Source organism: Mus caroli, chromosome 4 (assembly GCF_900094665.2).
Source record: "Mus caroli chromosome 4, CAROLI_EIJ_v1.1, whole genome shotgun sequence".
NCBI classification, from domain to species: Eukaryota; Metazoa; Chordata; class Mammalia; order Rodentia; family Muridae; genus Mus; species Mus caroli.
In genome coordinates, this window is record NC_034573.1 from 111287828 (window position 1) to 111306968 (window position 19141).

Consider the following 19141-nt stretch of genomic DNA (forward strand, 5'->3'; position numbering starts at 1 on the left):
GAAGGGAAGCGGGGTGGAACAGGGGGCACCAGGAAACAGTGTACAGTTCCTTTGTTGTGACCAGGCCCCTCTACCAGTCCAATGGTGTGATGTGCACAAAGGAGGGTTTGGGTGGGACAGATGGGAAGGCCAATTTGGGAATTAGAAGCACATGGGGGCTTTCTTAAGCCTACTTTCTGACAATGGTGAGGTACTTAATCTTCTCTGTTAAGGGAACTCTATCCAACTCCTTTAAAACTAGGAAGAGGTTTGCAAAAACTGTTAACTTTTCTTTACAGTATGAATGAATCCTTTACTTGGTCCTAGCTTTTTGCTTTGGTAGCCAGGAAGCTCAGCACCAAATCATTTCAAAATTATGTAGGTCTAGCATATACGTGCTCTTATTTTATGATCCCATTTTTTTTCCTAATCCTAGTTTATGATATCAGGTGAGGTATACTTAAGCAAATGGTCACCAACATGGCCAAGAGTCTCCCCTATTTTTTTCCCAAGGAGTAAAGGACAGTTTGGCTAGACCTGAATATAATGTAGGTCCCAGAACTTGGGACTCACATTTTAAGAGGAGGTGTGAACCATCAGTCTTTGCTACGCCAATGCCTACCCTACCAGGCAGATTTACAGTGAGCCATTGGTGGCAAGGGAATCCTAAGGATACCAGGCCTCAGCTTGAAGGGTCTAGTATAAGCCTCTTCCCTACACAGCTTCACCCTTTGAGCCCAAAGCCCAGGGAGTTGTCTACCAGATTATGGCAAACTGATCTAACAGTGACAGCAGGCCCAACTATGGTTGTAAAAAGACAAGGAGGCCAGAGAGATTGCTCACTGCTGGTTCTTTTCTGCTGCCCCTGCTTCAATGGACAGGAAGCAGGCTCTGACTATAGAAGCCCTAACATGATGAATGGCAAGGGGCACAGGCTGCCCTCTATGGCAGATCCAAGCCATTGGTGATGAGAACTACAGCAGGCAGTGGCAAGAGCCACTATGACAATGAAGGTTGCAGAGATTTCCTGGGTTCCTTGTTTGCTAGAGAAGCCAGTGTTCTCCTGCAAAGATGTCCCCACAATGCCATACAAATGGCTCGTTTGGGTGAGGCAAGGCTTTTCTGAGCAAGCGACATGTTCTGATGAAATTCATTTGTAAACCAGTCAAGAATCTCAGTCTGAAAGTTCCTTTGGCTTTGTACACTAGCTCCTGACAAGTGGTCCACCTTTCCTGACATCCAACCTTGAAACAAATCAACCTTTCCAAGCTTTTCCCAAGTGAGTAGCCCCCATGAATGTCCCAGACACAGATTCTCAAGTACCGAAAACGAGATTTATTGCATTTCATGCAGTTTGAAGTCCATGCAGCAACGGAGATGAGCACAATCTTTAATGTATTTAAAAAATAAAACAGTGGCCAGAGCAGTGCACAAAGTCCTGGTTCTCAAAGTCCTGGTTCTCCTGGGTCTGGAGAGAAGGGACGGGGAGAAAACCAGCTCTCTGTGGAGAAAGAGTTCATGGCCCACAGGCGAGAAATGTTTCCACATCTTCTGGATTCGGAAGGTTCTGGGGAAGGGGCAGAGAAGAATGCTGGTGGAAAGGGTCTGCCCCTTTCTTTTTTTCTGAGGGCAGAACTGGCAGAGTAGAAATCCTGTACACCCTTAGGAAGGAAGAGCACAGGCTGCCCCTTAGCAGTGGTGGAGAGTGCCCAAGCCAGGAAACACACAAGAGAATTATTTCTTCAACCACACGTTTCAAGAAAAGGCCATAAATATGTTATTTAATATTCTCGTTTCATAGCATTGGACACATAGCTCAAAATATTGAAATATTGATTCCTTGGAGACAAAAATGGAAAAAAGAAAATAAAAAATATTGCATCTTTCTGTTGTAGAATCTCAGTCCCCAGGCGTGGAAAGTAGTGCACCAGTATCTTAGCCTGCAGGAGGCAATGAAGTCCCGGGTCCTCTGGTGAGGGAGGGTATGTCCCCATCGCCTGGGGCTCTATGGCAAATATTGTGTTGGGTGTCCTTGGCTTTGCCAGCTCAGGCCCTCAGTCTCCAGTCACCTGGGGGGTCTGCCCATCGGAGGGCTGATTGGCTGACTGAATAAACATGGGCTGGGCGAGGTCTTGGCCTGCAGGCATGGTGACTTGCTGGATCTGGTACAGCTGCTGCAAAAGGGTAGAGAGGAGAATGAGGTCACTCTCGGGATAGAGGCAGACAGCTCTCAGTAAGCCTCCAACTTGATGGGGTCCCAGATACCTTAACTATTATCCACTACAAAGTGTCAGAAGGAAGCGGGATGGAGTGGCAGTCTTTGTAGGGGAGGCAGACAATAAGCAGCAGGCACAGGAGGCACCAGACTGCCACGTGAGGTAGTTTAGTGGCCATCTCCTGTGTCTTTCATTTTTCTTTTTTCTCCAGTTAGCTCAAACTTGCTGTATCCTTTTCTGCTTTGGCAACTACAAGCACTTGACCATAGTACTAGCACCTTACAAACCAAGAAGGATCCTCAGACCTTTCCTCCAAGGGATCTGTGCAAGGAGGTGGTCTGGTGTTAACCATTTACTATAACCAAACCTGTCAGAGCAAAGAAGACAAATTAGGGCAGCCCAGCCTCCTAGTTTTGGGGGCCCCTAAAAGAAATCACCCAGAGGACCCCTGAGCTAAGAGCTTAGCATTGGTCCTGGCAGAGACCGGAGGGACCAGAAGCCAACTCTTCTCTTTCTGGGCATCAAAAACCATAAATCTGGACATGTCACCCATCTCATCCTCAGTGGGTCCAGAGACTATGCTGTGAGGGAAAAGCAGGTGAGCAGAGAAGGCCCCTGTTCCTTCGGTATCTAAGAGTGTTCAAGCAGTCACATGTCCCTTTATTTGAACTAATCCACATATCTAAGTGTCCTGGAATAGGAAAAAGTAGTCCTAGAGAAGGAACCAATTGCTGGCTCTGTAACAGTAACTGAGTGAACTCGGAAGAGGCGCATCCCACCTCCAGGGCTCAGGTCACTCCCTGAAGAATGGTAATTTGAGCTGTATAACACTTGAGGTTTTGTTTGTTTCTGGCTCCCATGGCCTGCAGACGTAAAGGATTACTACTTATTATTTAACAATGTTTTGTCCATTACTAGGAAGAAAGCTGTAGCCATCCAAACCCACACCGTCTGCCATCCCTGGGCCCCAACTCAGGCTGGGTCCCTACCTGTCCATCTGTGAACTGGCTGAACTGCTGCTGTCCTTGCTGGACCTCTGTCTGTGTGATCTGTAGGGAAGCACAAAGAGAGAGCAGGCTTGTTAGCTGAGCGTCTATCAGCTCACATGAAGACTGAACAGCACAAGACCTACACAATGCTCAGAATGAGGCCTGCCACTGAGTAGGTGTTTGACAAAGGCCTGCAGAGCAAAAAAAGTCTCTCTTATTCTCCTTCCACTTAGGGTAAGCAAAGATCTGGCTCCACACAGGGAGATCAGAACCACCATCTCCCCTCAAGGTAGGAGGCTCTCAGCTTTAAAGCCAGAGTTATGGCTTTGACTACAATACCTAATTCAGGCAGTGAAAGCAGATTACAAAATGAAGGGCAAAGTGGTGGGTCCCTTCCATCCTTGGAAGGTGGGCTCCAAACCAGGCCTGTATCACCCAGATTATCTGACTGCAATATGAAACACCTAGTGAGCAGCAGCCTTGGCCCTCACAGTCCCCATGGCAAGCCATGAAGTACTTTTTTCCGACACTCGGTGTGCAGCCCTCTGGGCCAAGAGAAAGAGAGAGAGAGAGAGAGAGAGAGAGAGAGAGAGAGAGAGAGAGAGAGAGAGAGAGAGAGAGAGAGAGAGAGTCGTCGTGCGCAGCAAGAAAAACATTTACCCCACACACTTCACATTTTACAGGACTTCATACTGCCACACAGAACTGCAGGATATGATGACAGCTTCTGGGAAGAGCTGGGATGACCAGGGTGTGTGCATGTGTGCCTGTGGAACATGCACCTTGCAGCAGCCTTTGTACCAGCTTTTGGAATTCTCAGAGCTAATCTATCAGGTAAAGCTTGTTCTCTCATGTGTCCTCACAATGGCCCAAATCAACTCCTGCAAGCCTCGCAAGGACTATAAAGACCAAGAAAGGGGCAGGTGTGAAGGGCTTGTTATTGCTTCTTATTCTAGGTCCTTTGCCTTCTGTAGGTCTATATGTTGCCTGAGGACTGTAGGTAGCTTTGATTAATCTATTCACTCCCCTAGTGCAAAGTTAGTCTTGCAGAAATGCTTTCAGGATAAATGAACAAGTCCAAGACAAACAATAATTCTCATAGATTAAGGCCAACTGTGCTTTGTGACAAGATTGCTATCCATAGCAGCTGAAAAGTTTAATTTACCTTTAAATCATATGTATTTTATCCAGCACGAACTCAACAAACATTTATTAAACAACTACTAGGTGCCAACTTGTAAAATTATGTCATGGAGACTTTAAGTATCCACAAAGTACCCACTTCTTGGATCTCTTCCATTCTCCCCACTTTCTGGCTTCTACTGCCCAAATTGGCCTCTGAGGAACTACAAACCCTCTCACTTCCTTCTGCTTCCATGTCATAAAAGGCTTCTTGGATCTCAAGAAAAATTGTAAGAATCCTACCTACATGCTTTTAAAGAAAAGAAAAAAGAAGTAGAAAAAGGGGACAGGCTCGTGGGCATAACCAGTCTTGATAAGACAATCAGTATCACTGAGACCTAAGAAACTCATGGGAAGCCCAGATCCACAGGCAAGCAGGCAGCTGGGAGAGAAAGGTCCTTTAATGATTCCAGAGATGATCCTGAGCGTGGATGCCTTACTTTTGGCTCATTCCTCACATTTTCTCAAATGAGATCTTTGGAGACCTGCTCTAACTCAGCTCTGTCACCACTGTCAATAGATACATCACCAGAAATGTAACTGGGCCAGACAGGTCCAGCTCTTAAACGATTGCTGCTTTTTTTGGGTCTGAGGCGAAAGGATCCATTAACAATGCAGCCCCTTCACCACTGCCCCCCATCATCTGCAATTGATGACCATCAGGCCTGAGAACTGGAGTAAGTAGCCCCCTTCGCACTTATGATTCAGCTTTCAAGATGGCAAGGCAGGGAGGACATGAGGGGTGTGGGGTTCCTCTGGCTGCGCCTGTCTATGGACATAAAGTAAATATGCTTCCCCAAGGGCACGAGACCACCAGAACCTAACTGGCACTGGCACTTAGATGGAACGCGGCCTGGCAGCTGGCTCCCTCCAGCTTGATGTGCATACACTCATACTAGGTTCTTCCTGATACTCTTGAGACCTCGCTGTCTGTTCCTTTGTCCCTCAAGAGCAAGATGGTAAGAAACACACTGTGAATCCAACTGTCCACACAATTCCATCTGCCCCTAGATAAGGGGTGGAGATAAAGGTTTGGGGTAAATGGTTCTTGCTGAAGGACAGGGTGACGAGAGTACAAAAAGTTGGCTGGCTAATGTTTGCCTCCCACTCAAGTCCATTTGTCCAGTGTACATACCTGTTGGGCGTTGGTAGCAAGTGTCTGGATCTGTCCCTGGACAACTTGGGTGCCTGATACAGGCTGGGCTAAGCGGATATATTGCAGCTGGCCAGCATTCAGCTGCACCTAGGATGGGGCAGAGATAGAGACCACAGGGGATGAACACAGTCTCATACACACACACTTCCTATGACCAGATTTAGGGATTGAACACGCCCTGCAAGTCTCTCATAGAAGCCTACCCTGAACAAAAAAAAAAGGTCCTTTTAAACACAGGCCAAAACAAGGAAGCACCACCCACCCACACACATACAAAAGAGCATGTCCTAATATGGCTGCACACCATCCTCTGCTGGCAGTTGGTTATTTGATCAGAGCTTATCTGAGGCTTTCCTGAGACTGTCCGACACTTCAGACTGGGCTTGAAGTGCAGCCCTCCCCCACCATCTCCATACACTTTGAACAGTTCCAAGGTTTGCCAGGCACCCAAAACAAATGGCTGTCAATTCAAGCCATTCAGCACATCTTGGAGGAAAAGCCTGGCCTGCTTTACTATCTCTGACCCCACGATCCAGGACCAATCAGGAGGGAGTTGGGGGTAGTGGTGGTCTGGGGACTTTGAAGATCCTTGACATTCAGCACTAGCTTCTGGCCAAATACTCCCCAGGGGAAGCAAAGCCAGTAAAACTCTCACAGAAAACTCCATCATGGGAAAGCAAAGCTACAAAACTGTCCTTGGAGTTCTTCATGCTTACAATGGGACTTCCAATAACCAGTAATACAGCAGCCTGCACTTAATTGTGTACTGAAAGCCTTAACTCAGACTCCTAGAATTCCACTCTGCCATGAATGTACTGTCACTTGGAGCTGGGGTAAAGGGAGGAATGAGACAGTTGCACTGAGATCTGTGGGTCAGCAGAGATAAAGGGTAGCGGGGTGGGGGTTGGGGAAGACAGTAGTTGCACACGCCCACAACTCAGGGGCTGCAAGTTTTTGAGAATATACACTAATTTGGTCTGTCTGTATCTAGGAGTCAGAAAGCACCTTCCTGGTTGTTCAGCTTGCTTGTATTGCAAGCAAGAATTTCCCCAGGCACACAGCATCACACTGTTGTACTGGCACAAGCTTCTTCCTGGCTTTCAAAAGCTAACTTCATCCCAGGAACTTTACTTCTATGGAGAAAATGCTGACAGGAGAAAGCTGTGCCCTACATGCAGTGCTACATCGCTACATCAAATGCTTCACTGAAATGCTGGCTTCAAAGCATTTGAGCCATCAAGAAAAATGGAAGTTCTTTAAAAACAAAATACCAACAACAACAACACACACACACACACACATATATATTCATATATCCATATATCCATCCATCCATCCATGCATCCATCGCTGGCTGGCTCTGTACTTACTACCTAGACAAGACTGACCTTGAAGTTCTGATTCTCCTGCCTCTACCTCCCAAATGCTGGGATTACAAGCATACAGTTTATACAGTGACAGGGATCAAACTAAGGGCTTTATGCATGCTAGGCAAGCACTCTACTGACAGTGCTGTATCCCTAGCCCATAAGCCATATTCTCCTCCTCCTCCTCCTCTTCCTTCCTTCTCCTCCTCCTCTTCCTCTTCCTTCCTTCCTTCTCCTCCTCCTCTTCTTCTTTTTTTAAAAAAGATTTATTTATGTATGTGCGGTCTTCAGACACACCAGAAGAGGGCAGTGGATTCCATTACAGATGGAATTCCATTACAGTCCTCCCACCAAGTGCTTGGTGGGAATTGAACTCAGGATCTCTGAAAGAACAGTCAGTGCTCTTAACCGCTGAGCCATCTCTCCAGCCCCATAACTTATATTCTTGGTCAACAACTATTGGCTTGAGGCAAGATAAAGGAGACACAGAATTTAAACCTGTTAAACATCTGGTTCAATGGAAATACATACAGCTGCTGGCAAGTTGTGCCTGAATTCCTAACCAAATCTGTACTGCAGTTTCCTGTTGCTATCACGCCATTTCTGTGGATGAAAGTGGTTTGGGAATCTAGAAGGCAGGCAAGAATCCTAGGGTGAAAAACTCAAGTCTTATCCCAAGTTTAGGTAAGGCTCCTAACAATCACAGAGATGACACCTGCAGCAGCTCCTGGGGTTGCCAAGTGGCTCTGCTCTGAAACAGGTGAGCAGCTTTGCTCTTAGGCCTGAGAGACCTAGAGTTGCCCAGTGCCTCAGTCCTTTAAGACACAGTGGGTCTACTGTTCCTCATGGGTCTGTTGCCCAAGTTCCTCAACAAACAAGCCTCTTCTCTAGCTTTTACGAGGGAATTAAAGGGTCTGTGTTCTAGGTCACCACTATTATAGACAATGCTGAGCAGCCTCAAGAGTCTGGAAATGCCAGCTTTCGAGAAGATGTCCTGAGAGCAGTGAAGATGGAAGTGCTGAATTTTGTAACACATTTTCTGACCAATACATTGTTTCTCAGAGGGATAAAATTACCACTCCACGATGGGGGAGCTCAGGCTTAAATGATCTTATTTTGGTCCATACAAAACACATAAAAGTCAAACTATGGTGGCACATGCCTTTAATCCCAGCTATCAGAAAGCAGAGACAGGTGGATCTTTGACGCCAGCTTGGTCTACAGAGAGTTCCAGGATAGCCAGAGCTATACAGAGAAACTCTGTCTTTGAAAACAAACAACAACACATACAAAAAGAGAACCATTTAAAAGGAATGTCTTAGAACTGGTGGCTAAAATAGTGACAAAATGTAGAACCCAAATACCTGGAAAAACTCGTATGTTTTGTATGAGACAAAGGGTGTTCTTTGGGCTTTGTTCCAGAAAAGTGGCAAAGCAAGTTCACGTGGATTCCTATCAGCCTACATTTCATGAAGGACTGCTCTACTCCTCATTTTGACCACTTGTTGCTTCTTGCATGCCTAGTTGCTGTTGTGATAACTAAAAGAACAGGGGGCTTTTTAAGTAAAGGAATGAGTAAGTTAAATGGAAGCCAAAAATATACTTTGCTATAGGCTCCTCTGGGAACCAACTAAAGAATATGTAACAAGTGTTATTTATGGCCGTCCTTACACACCTCCCCTCTTATTCTCTTCTAATCAAAAGATAGGTCTGGGGGTGATGAAATGTCATCTGTTGCCAAGCCTGATGACCTGAGTTCAGTCTCCAGGACCCATGTGGTAGAAAAAGTTGTGGTACTCAAATTCCCTGACAAAATATATACTGAAGCTTTTAGCTGACATTAAACCACTTGTATAGATGAAAAGTGCCTTGGAAAATCTCATTACATAATGTTGTCCTGATTTCTATACACATACAAAAAAGCATACCTACTCATGCACAAACAAATGCAGTAGCAGTGGCGGTGGTGGTGGTAGTAATAGGCAAGAGCTATAGCTAGCACCGTTTCTCTGAGTAGGTGCAGGAGGGGAACAGAGGGGAGCTCCAGCACAAGTAAGGCAGAACCTGAACTGAAGCAGAGCAGAAAGGAAACAGCGAATGAAGCTGGGTGTGTAATGGGAATACCGACACCATGAACTGAAGAAATCCATCCAGCTGGGGACAATGAAGACAGGCTTACCGGGATCTGTTGGATCTCTCCTGTGTTGGTAATGATCTGCTGCATCACCTGCATGGTCTGTCCAGTGCCACTCTGGGTCTGCTGGGCCTGACCCTGAGGCTGGGCCTGTACAATCTGCACCTGCTGACCTTCTCCAACCTGCATGGTCACGGGTGTGGTCTAGAAGGAAGAGCCAAGAGAAAGCTGTTTGAGCTCTGGCTGGGAGCCTGCAGTAGTAAACTGGAAGCACACACACTCCATTACTGCCTAAATTTGTCACCCTCTTAACATGCAGCCCAATGGTTGTACAACACAGCTAGAGTTAAGTCTGAAAAAGAAACAAGAAAGCCAAACCAAGTTTTAGGTTCACAGTGCAGAATATCTAAGCTTAAATGTTGCAACTCCATAGTCCTTCCGTGATGGCAAAGTGCATATAAAATAAGGAAGAAAAAAAAAATCAAAGCAATCATGACAACTGACAGAAACAGACCCATGTCAAATTAGGGGAAGGTGAATCTAGAGAGCACCATGAAACATGAAGTGGAGCCTATGTGAATGCACTATATTTAGGATCCTAGACTGTATTGTAGGCATGAAAAACACTGAAAGGCAAACAAAGCACAAAGGCTCATCTCTCAGGCTAGGCCTAGCGCATGTGGGCTCTCATCCACTCAAGCAGCAGAGTGAACCTGGCCCAGCTTAGCCAGACAGTTGCTACAGATTATAGCATAGCTCCCCACAGGGGTGAAAACATCAGATGCTGACAACTCAACAAAGCCTACCTTCATTCAACAGCACCCAGCAACGCAATAGCTTGAACAGTCAAGAATGAAGAGTCCAGATTTAAGACTTTTGTGCCTTATGTTCATTTGTACTTAGCAGCTTTATCACTATGAAGCAGACTCTAAATCCCAAGACCTTAGCCCCTAATGTAGCTTTGTTTAAAAGGTTTTTAGAGACAGGGTTTCCTCTGTGTACCTTTCGATATCCTGGAACTCACTCTGTAGACCAGGCTGATCTCAAACTCGTAACAGATCTACCTGCCTCTGCCTCCCAAGCTCTGGGATGAAAGGTATGTGCCACCACTGCCCGGCTTCTTTAGATGTGACTTTTACAGAGAAATGAACGCAGTATATCTGACCTGTCTAAAAATGGGAGTGATGGGAGATTGGTGGAGTACCTGTATTCTCATCCCACACCAGACATGATCTTCCCTGCTCTAACAACCCTGACAACCAGATGATAGGGAGTCTCAAAGTATCATAGACTTCAAACGATGTTGCTGTTCTAATGTTAATTCTTGACTGCACAGGTGCCCCAGATGTAGTAACTTGGTAACTAAAACTATAAGGACGGACGGTGGGGGGAGAGTGTGTGGGTCATAGAAACTAGAGAAGAGATTTAAGAGATTACTCAGGAGGAAAAAAATGACTGGAAGAGGAGAGACAGCATTCTCAGTAAAAGTCTCCTTGGTAGGTTGGACAACAGCAAATAAATAATCTCTTCCACCTGTGTAGCATGATGCTAGATCTATTCCTGACCTCCAGAAGGGAGTTCCCAACTAAAAACAAAAACACAGAATTCACTTCAGCACAGTTCCTTCCAACTTTATTATAATGTATATCCTATCTTAGGAGAGATATCTGCACTTAAAATGAAACAGCCTTCACTACTTACTCACTATGGGTCTAGGGAGGTGTAACCTAGCCCCTGGCTACCCTAAACCAGCAGGACAGCAATACAACTTCACCAACCTCACAAGCTTTCTCAGCTCCAAGCCCAGCAGGTCTCAGCTGGCAAGGAAGACAGATGAAATCTTTGCTGACCAAAACCAAGCATGCTGCCAACCCATCATTGTACTCCACCAACCCAATTTTTGAGATTATTTCCAAGGTATTCTAAATTGTTTCAAGAAAATGAGGACTTGTATTAGCATGGAAGCTGCTAAATCACCCATAGTGTGCCCTGCTGTAAGCAAACAGCCATGGACTTCTTGGGTCAATCAGTCAATCAGGGCCAGCCCTTGGCATCCTCTCTTTAAGTTCACTCAGTAAAGGGACAAAGCCTTTGGCAGATAAAGATTTCTCACTGCAGAGGCACAGGGCATCAGGGTGCAGTGAATCCTGAGACAAGGACTGGGCCATAATCAGTTTTGAGCCTTGTTTGCCTAGTAGTGTCCGACAGAGAAAGTACTTAATATACTTCTATTTTATGAGTAAATGAACAAGAAATCCTAAAGTAAAAAAAAAAAAAAAATTAAATCCATCCCACCCCAATGTTTTTCTTCTAGACAAACTTAGTTCTTCACTAGAAATATACAAGACTCTCTGGGATATGTTTCCTAGACTTGCCTAGATAGCTCTCATGCTAATTAAATTCACATCATTTCCTTTGCCGTTTCTCACTTTTCTGTCTGTCTGCTTGCTCTACTTGCTTGTTTTGAAACAGAATTTCATACAGCTGAGTCTTGTCTCAAACTCTTGATTCTCCCACCCCCACTTCCAGTGTGCTGGAATTATACACGTATGCCACCATGCCCAGCTATTTCTCATTTCTAAGCTGCTGGCTGTGCTGGAGCTTTTGAGTAGCAACACCATGCTTTCCCAAAGTATTAACACTTCCAGTGATCCCTCTAAAAGTCACATTATTCTTTTCAGGAGCCTCTAACCACCTTTTCTCCCACCAATTCCTCATATCTTTGTCAGATACTCTTTTGATAACACTCTGTATATAATTCTTAGGCTGACTTAGTTTTACTCATCCCACGTGATGATATAACCTTTAAAAATATTTGTATTCCCAACTAAGACTACTGTGAATTCCTTGAAAATCAGGATTGTTTTATCCATGCTTATGTCCCCAATACCTAGCATAAGACTTTACTCACAGAGGATGCTCACTGTTTGATGAATAAATAAAGTAATGACTGACAGAATTGGGATTCAGAGCTCACAGTACTGAGTCCTCTGCAGCCTCTCATGACTCCCAACGGATGGTACTGCTCTCAACAGTACTATGGGGGAGAAAAAAAAATCCTCTGATTACTATTGTCAAAGGAAAAGGTCACCTGACACAAATACAGTAGGACAGAGACCTGCCAGAAAGGAGAGGTATGCAAGCTAGCAATAGTACTGCTCTCCCCTTTAACGTACAAATTCCAGTCCTGGCATAGACAAGTAGCAGGTATGGAGTCCACTGAAAAGATCTTTTACAGACATCCCACTACTGTTCATGGGTGCATTAGCGAAATTTTTTTTCCTTCTAATATATCTGGGCTCATAGGGATCCTGGAGAACATCTTGTCCACTGCACTTTCCTTATCTGACCTAAGAGGAAAACAGGGTCCAGAGAGATTAGGGTGATACTTTGCCTCTGTGACTTAATGTGGGGGAAGCTCAGGTTTCCAGACATCAAATGCAGCACTCTGTAAGGATGTGATGGCCTCTCTCTGTACTGGTCACACTTGCCCCACCCAAACCTAAGAGACACTGTGTTGCTAGGTGGGTACTCCCTGCCACTCACAGACCTGACCCTGCTGAGGCTGTGCAATGATGATCTGGCCAGGCTGGATGGTGGTCGTAGAACTGGTGGTCTGCTGGCCTTGCTGCTGTCCCTGGACCTGGACAGCAGTGGGCTGCTGAGCCAGCGTGAAGTAGTACTGGACAGGCTCCGCAGGAGTCACAGACTGGCGTACCTCCTCCTGTGGGGTGGAAGGAGAAGCAGGTAAGGGAAAAAAAACCGACTCAGCAACCGCCACAGTGAATTTCCACTCTTCCCTGAAACAGACTATGTGCAGTTGCCTGCCGAATGCTGAGCTCTCCACATTTGCAGTCAAAGGAGAAGTGGAATTTGGAGACCAGTTGTGCTAAATCAAACTAAAAATAACAGTTTCTATAGGCTTCACAGAACATACAGCCAATTTTCTGAAATCCCGAGTAATCATCCATTGTGTGATGAGTTGCAAACAGGCAAATAATTACCATAAGCAACAACCATGCACCAGCAGAGCTTGTCAGTAGATTCTGTCAAAGCCTGTGATGGAAGATGCTACCCAAACTTGATATCCCCAAGTCCCATAAAAAACAGCACTCCTCATTCCAGAAGGGACCTATCAGGGAGAGAGGAAACAGCTTTTCCTAGGCTTTTCCAGCTTTCACAACACACTGAAAGCTCTATGTTCATCACTGATGTGTCTACCCCAGCATAGCATCTGAGTCTAGTTGTACTTAGCCACAGAAGTGCAACCCAGGGGACCTGACGATAGCTCTCCGCTGGGGCGCTGCTTTGGCTGACTAGGGAGGCAGCGTTCTGTCCGATCTGTCGGGTGAAGAGATTGTTCTTCAGCTGACGTTTTCCATGGCAGAAGGAGTAAACAACCCTCTCCCAGCCACCTTGAGCTCACAGCTGAGAGTGTAGGATGTTTACACACACTACAACATGGTTACAGCCCAGGGGCTGGTAGGCCTCTGACCACCTAGAGATCAGCGTCTCATCCCGAGTGACCTGTGACACATAGTGTCCCCGTCCAGGACAACAAATATATTTGACCACATGGGCTGAGTAAGAATATTAGCTACTTTTATTCACTTCCTTATTCAGAGCTACCCCTGTCAGGTTTCAAAAACGAGATACTTCTCAAAGTACTGAGACCTTCTCACCTGCTCAATGCTCTCTAAAGTGCGCTTCCATGACACTGTCACGGACACTTATTGTGAGATTTTGTACTTGCATGACAAACTGTCAGTTCTGCTCAGATGTAAGTACTACTGCCTCTCGCTTGCTTGCTTGCTACTGTCCCTGGTAGTTCCATACACGCACTGGTATATACTACCTGAGCTGGAGACAGAGAAGTACTTTTCTGAATGCATACTGACTGCAGTATGAATTCTTCTAAACTGAACAGCTATAACCAGTAACTCTACAAAAGAGTGCCTCAGATCTGTGACCAAGTGTGTGGGAAAAGTTGTCCTTGTAGTACCAGGCTAAGTGCCTGCCTGTTAATCCTGTAACTGGGATCATGAATAACTAGCCTCTGAGACATTCCAATCACAACACAACAAGGTTCCTCAATGGTCATCAACCCAGAACACAAAACTGTTCCTAACGTTCTGGTTATCCAAGCAAGATTTTAAGCATAAGCTGACCTGCTGCGATAATGTAGTCTATGCTTCAAACCCACAGTTTCAGTCCTCAACCTTCAGCAGAGGTAAAAAAAAAATAAAAAAAAGGAGAGCTCCTTTTATTTTCTCAACTTCAAGTCAAAGCCAGGTCCATTTCAATTTTGGTTTCTTTTCCATTTTAAGCAAAAATCAGCTGGCAACCATGTCTTGGCAGGGATACATACCAATACTCCTTTAGACCACAAAACTGAGGTCAACTGCTCTTTCCAAAGCTGTGGAAATAAGTTCAGTGTCTATTTTTCCCCTCACTGAGATCTCCCCTTCCTATTTTAGAAATAGGAAGGCCAGACTTAACAGTGGAAACACCCTTGGCTTATGAGAGTATTAAGAACTGAGAACACAGAGCAGCTGGGGACATGGTCACTTCCTGCCTTTGACCGGTGATCAGCTCTAGGTGTCCATAATTACAACATTGAACAAGGGTTTTGTTTTGTTTTTCCAAGATAAAAAGCAAATTCTTTAAATACCTCTGCCAGAACCCAAAATAGTGCTTTAGCCAAAGCTCTCAGGCAGGCAGGCAGGTGCCTCCCATGCTTCTTCCCACTGCATCCTCACAGGTAATAGTGAATCAGACAGTTTCTAGAACACTGTTGTCAGGACAAGCATGGCTATTTTCAAATTGCTGTGATGGAAGGAGGCACAAGTAAGGTTCTTCTGCTTTATGAAGACTCATTCTGCAAATGGAGGTCAAGCTAGCAGGAAATGATGATGCTTGATTTAAAGAAATGGGTGAAAAGATAATGACATTTCAATGAGCAAGGAACTTTCAACTCATAGCTTAGTGGGGGAGAAGTCAACCCTCAACTACCATCTACTTGCAGACAATCTACTTACTTTCATGGCAAAAAAGAGAGAGGGAGATTCCAAATCATCTCTGAGAAGCCTCATAATTCAGTGTCTCCCTTTCCAGATGGATCAGCACCAAGCCCTAGGAAAACACCTGACCGACTAGGTCAGTACAGAAAGGTACCTGCTCCATGCTAACACTCAGTACAGAAGGGTACCTGCTCCACACTAACAGAGGCTTCTCCAATGCTGAGACTGAAAAACAGTGACAGTGAACAAACAGTATCACAGCACAGGGTCATCACTACACTGATGAGCAGCCAGCTCCAGAGTAGGGGAAAAATACATTTGCTTTAGTGGCAGGGTGAACCGCTGCCTCCTTTAGAGGGTGTGTTTTGGAGAGTAGGCACTTTTAAAGGACTTTAGGAGGTGCCAGCCAATTTGGAGCTTGGGAAAACTTCATGTCTACAGAGAATTAAAAAATGCTATCTTAGAATTTCAGGCCAGCTTTCAGCAATCTCAACCTTTTAAATGCCAGGCAGCAGCTGTCCTGAATAGGATGCCAATCAATAGCTCAAACACCTACAAAGAACTAAAACCAGGCAGCTAAAGGAGTGTTCTTGCTGTATACCTTTTAAAGGGAGATGGACTAAGTGTAGTGGTCCATGCCTTGAATACCAGCACTCAGGAGGCAGAAGCAGATAGATCTCTCCGAGTTCCAGAACAACCTGGTCTACACAGTCTAGTCAGGGATACACAGGGAGAGCCAAAATCCAAACCAAACCAAACAACAAAAGAGGGAGATGGGGTAGACCACTAGCAAATCTAACACCCTGACAGACCCAGAAGAACAAACTTCTTTGGAGGAAGGTATAGGTCAGCAGCTCTCAACCTGTGGGTTGTGACCCCTTGGTGGGATGGAAAGATCCTTTCACATGGATCACCTAAGACTACTGAAAAACAGATAGTTGCATTAAAATTCATAACAGTAGAAAATTACAGTTATGAAATAGCAATGAAAAAATGTTATTGTTGGGAGGTTATTACAACATGAGGAACTGTATTAAAAGGTGCAGCATGAGGAAGGTTGAGAGCCACTGGTATAGGATAATAACTTCCTCTTTAGTCATCTATTCAGCAGGCAGCCCATAGTGAACAATCAGTACAATAAGAGCAATGCCTGACTGCATCACAGATCTTACCACCTTGTCTTTAAAGGAAGCTTCTGGTGGATACATGGGAGCAAAAATCCAATAAGGAAAACAGGCTCATGGTATTATCAGCTCCAAATGAAGAGAGGCCGTCTGAGTTCTTGTGACTTCTCAGAGAGAAAGGAAGTAACCCAAGAAAAGGAGACAAGTTCATGGGCACAAACCTGCAATGTCTCAAAGCCGATGAGCGCAGCCGGGGACGACTGTGGCAGCCTGCCGCTGTAAACATCCGACTGAAAGCTCCTCTCAACACCTTACAGCTTCCAGTCAAGGATGTTTACAGTAGCAAAGACTGCCCAGAAAAATAAAGAGCTTCAGTGAGGCACAACCTGCTCCCATAAGGAGGTGACCCAGGGCTTGCTAACCCAAAAACCCTCATGCAGGGTCAGAATTAATGTCAATTAGGATGCCCACTTCTCCAACACGTTTTCTGATTGGTTATTTGTACAGGTCAACATGGGGAGAATGGTTGTCATTAAATGACTTTAAACAGTGTACTACAAAATAATTTGTTAAAAACACTTATATCTTATGAACAAAAATAAAACAAGCAGGACATGGTATGGCTTTACTTCTCTGAGACATATTACACTAAACCTAGTGAATCATGCAAACTGTGTGCCTAAAACAATGAGCTCTATAGGACTGGGGTCTATCACAATCACAACTAAGTTATATGCACCCAACTGCTGAACAAAACAAATGGTGTGATCTTTGGAGATGAACAGGCAGAAGAAGGGCAGACACTCAGTTCTTGTAATTAAAAAGAAAAATGTAAATGGTGGTTCTAAAACTTCACTGGACACTAAAGCATCTAGGGAACTTTAATTATTGATTCCTGGGGTCATGGGGTCATAGGTTTTGACTCAGTGGATGATGGGTAGAGTCATCACACTACAGAGACACAGCACAGAGTAAGAGAATAAAAGCCACTGGCTCCAATCTGATCACTAGGCACAAAGAGGTTGTTTCTTAGAATCTGAAAACTGACTGGCTGAAAAAAGCTTTTATTTTAGATGAAGAAATCCTGAACTGAGCTTCACCCCGCTATTGGGACTAGTCTTTTTAACTTTGTTCTCACTGCAACACCACCCCAGAGGCACTGAGTTAAAAGTACCCATAAATGAGTAGAAGGAGATGCTGAGGATGATCTGGACTACAGAAGAGAACCACAAACAAGAAATGCTTTGAGTGGGTGGGAGGAGCCCCGGAGAGCATCTTGCCCAGGCCCTGGAGGTGGCAGCTGAGCAAACCCTCCCTGCTCACCTGGCGCTTTGGAGGTTTCAGTTCATCTCTTGGAACAATATCGATGAGAAAGTCGAACTGATCAAATTTTGTAATTGCCATAGCAATATCATTTCTCTGTAACAAAGAAAAACAAAGTTAAAAACTGGCCTAGGAAGAATCTAGTTCTTTTGGCTGTTATCCTTCAAGTAAAAGGGCATGATCCTATCCTATCCCCTAGTCCCAGTGTCTGGGATTAAACCTAGGGCTTTATACAAGCTAGACAGGTATTCTACCATTGAGCTATACCCCAGCCCAAAGAGATGACTTTTAGACTGTATTAAAAATCTCTAGGTTTGTCTAGAGCTAAAAATAAGAACAGCCCAATTTATAGCAGACTTGCTGGACAGAAATCAACGAAAGAGATACACATATCGCGTGCTCTAGGACAGGACATCTGAGCCCTACTCACCACTATTTCTGCTTGTCCTGGTTTCAAAGCTTCCATAAAGTTGTAAAACCACCATCCTCTGGCTAATTCAGGACAAAGCCAGCAGTCTCAACTGGCATTCTGTGGTCCACAAGGTCAGCCCATCATTCACTTGTATGATCTTTTTAAAGGCCCTAAGCACTGTTTGGGTTTTTGTTGTTGTTTTCTTTTTACAGGCACTTATAATCCAGTCACTTGATTTTTTTTTTTTTTAAAGATTTATTTATTATATGTAAGTACACTGTAGCTGTCTTCAGACACACCAGAAGAGGGAGTCATATCTCGTTACGGATGGTTGTGAGCCACCATGTGGTTGCTGGGATTTGAACTCAGGACCTTCTGAAGAGCAGTCACTGCTCTTAACCACTGAGCCATCTCACCAGCCCCAGTCACTTGATTTTTATGTTACCTATGGGTTTTAGTTTAGAAATCAAAACTGCATTGCTTAATGAATAGTTTAATCTGAATTTGAGCCTGAATACTCAAGCCTGAATTTACTATAGGTAGGTAGTGAACACAGGAGTCAGCTGAAAAGAATGTCACAGGTGGACTTTCTCTTCAAGTCTGATATTCCCCTTCCTTTGAATAATAAAAATCAACACTTTCTCCCATATGATTTGTGTACTTTATTGAAAGTTTTAAGGTTAAAAAAATAAAAACAAAACCAAAACCACTAAGCTCAAGTGAGTGATATAGTTAAGTATATATGGGAAAGTAAATTTTGAAATGTATTTAAAAATAGATCACTTCATGGCTGAAGTGAGAGGTATAATAAATTTGTTTTTCTTACTTTATTTATTTATCCTCCCCGCCCCCTTCCCTTCTCCTTCTTGCTCTGGGCCCCGCTTGCTCCCGGGCCCCACTCACTCCAGTCCATAGGTTTTTTGTTGTTTTTTTGGTTTTTTGAAGTATTATTATTTGTTTCTCATTAGGGATGGTTGTGAGCCACCATGTGGTTGTTGGGATTTGAACTCATAACATCCAGAAGAGCAGTCAGTGCTCTTAACTGCTAAGCCATCTCACCAGCCCAATTTGTTTGTTTTTCAAAACAGGGTTTCTCTGTATAGCCCTGGTTAGTTATCCTGTGGCCTGCTAAAGTAAAACTTTTAACAGCAGAATTTGGGGAAAAACTATACAGGTACTCACTATAAACTTTATGTTTGAAATCCTTGACAATAGCATAACAAGGAAAAACAAACAAAC

General features: G+C 44.5%; 1 protein-coding gene across 4 annotated transcripts in view; it reads right to left on the minus strand.

The window, feature by feature from the left end:
* Positions 1 to 1291: 1291 nt before the first annotated feature.
* Positions 1292 to 19141, minus strand: part of Nfyc (nuclear transcription factor Y subunit gamma) — a 62971-nt gene continuing 45121 nt past the window's right edge. For 3 of the 4 annotated variants that reach the window (XM_021160775.2, XM_029475913.1, XM_029475911.1), the window contains 6 exons: positions 17491 to 17586; positions 12574 to 12747; positions 9069 to 9227; positions 5502 to 5609; positions 3185 to 3244; positions 1292 to 2153 (listed from right to left, as the gene is read on the minus strand). In XM_021160775.2, the coding sequence (XP_021016434.1) occupies positions 2034 to 2153; positions 3185 to 3244; positions 5502 to 5609; positions 9069 to 9227; positions 12574 to 12747; positions 17491 to 17586 (717 nt within the window). In that variant the 3' untranslated portion in view covers positions 1292 to 2033. The remainder of the gene's footprint in view (positions 2154 to 3184; positions 3245 to 5501; positions 5610 to 9068; positions 9228 to 12573; positions 12748 to 17490; positions 17587 to 19141) is intronic. The other variant, XM_029475914.1, reaches the window with a different exon arrangement.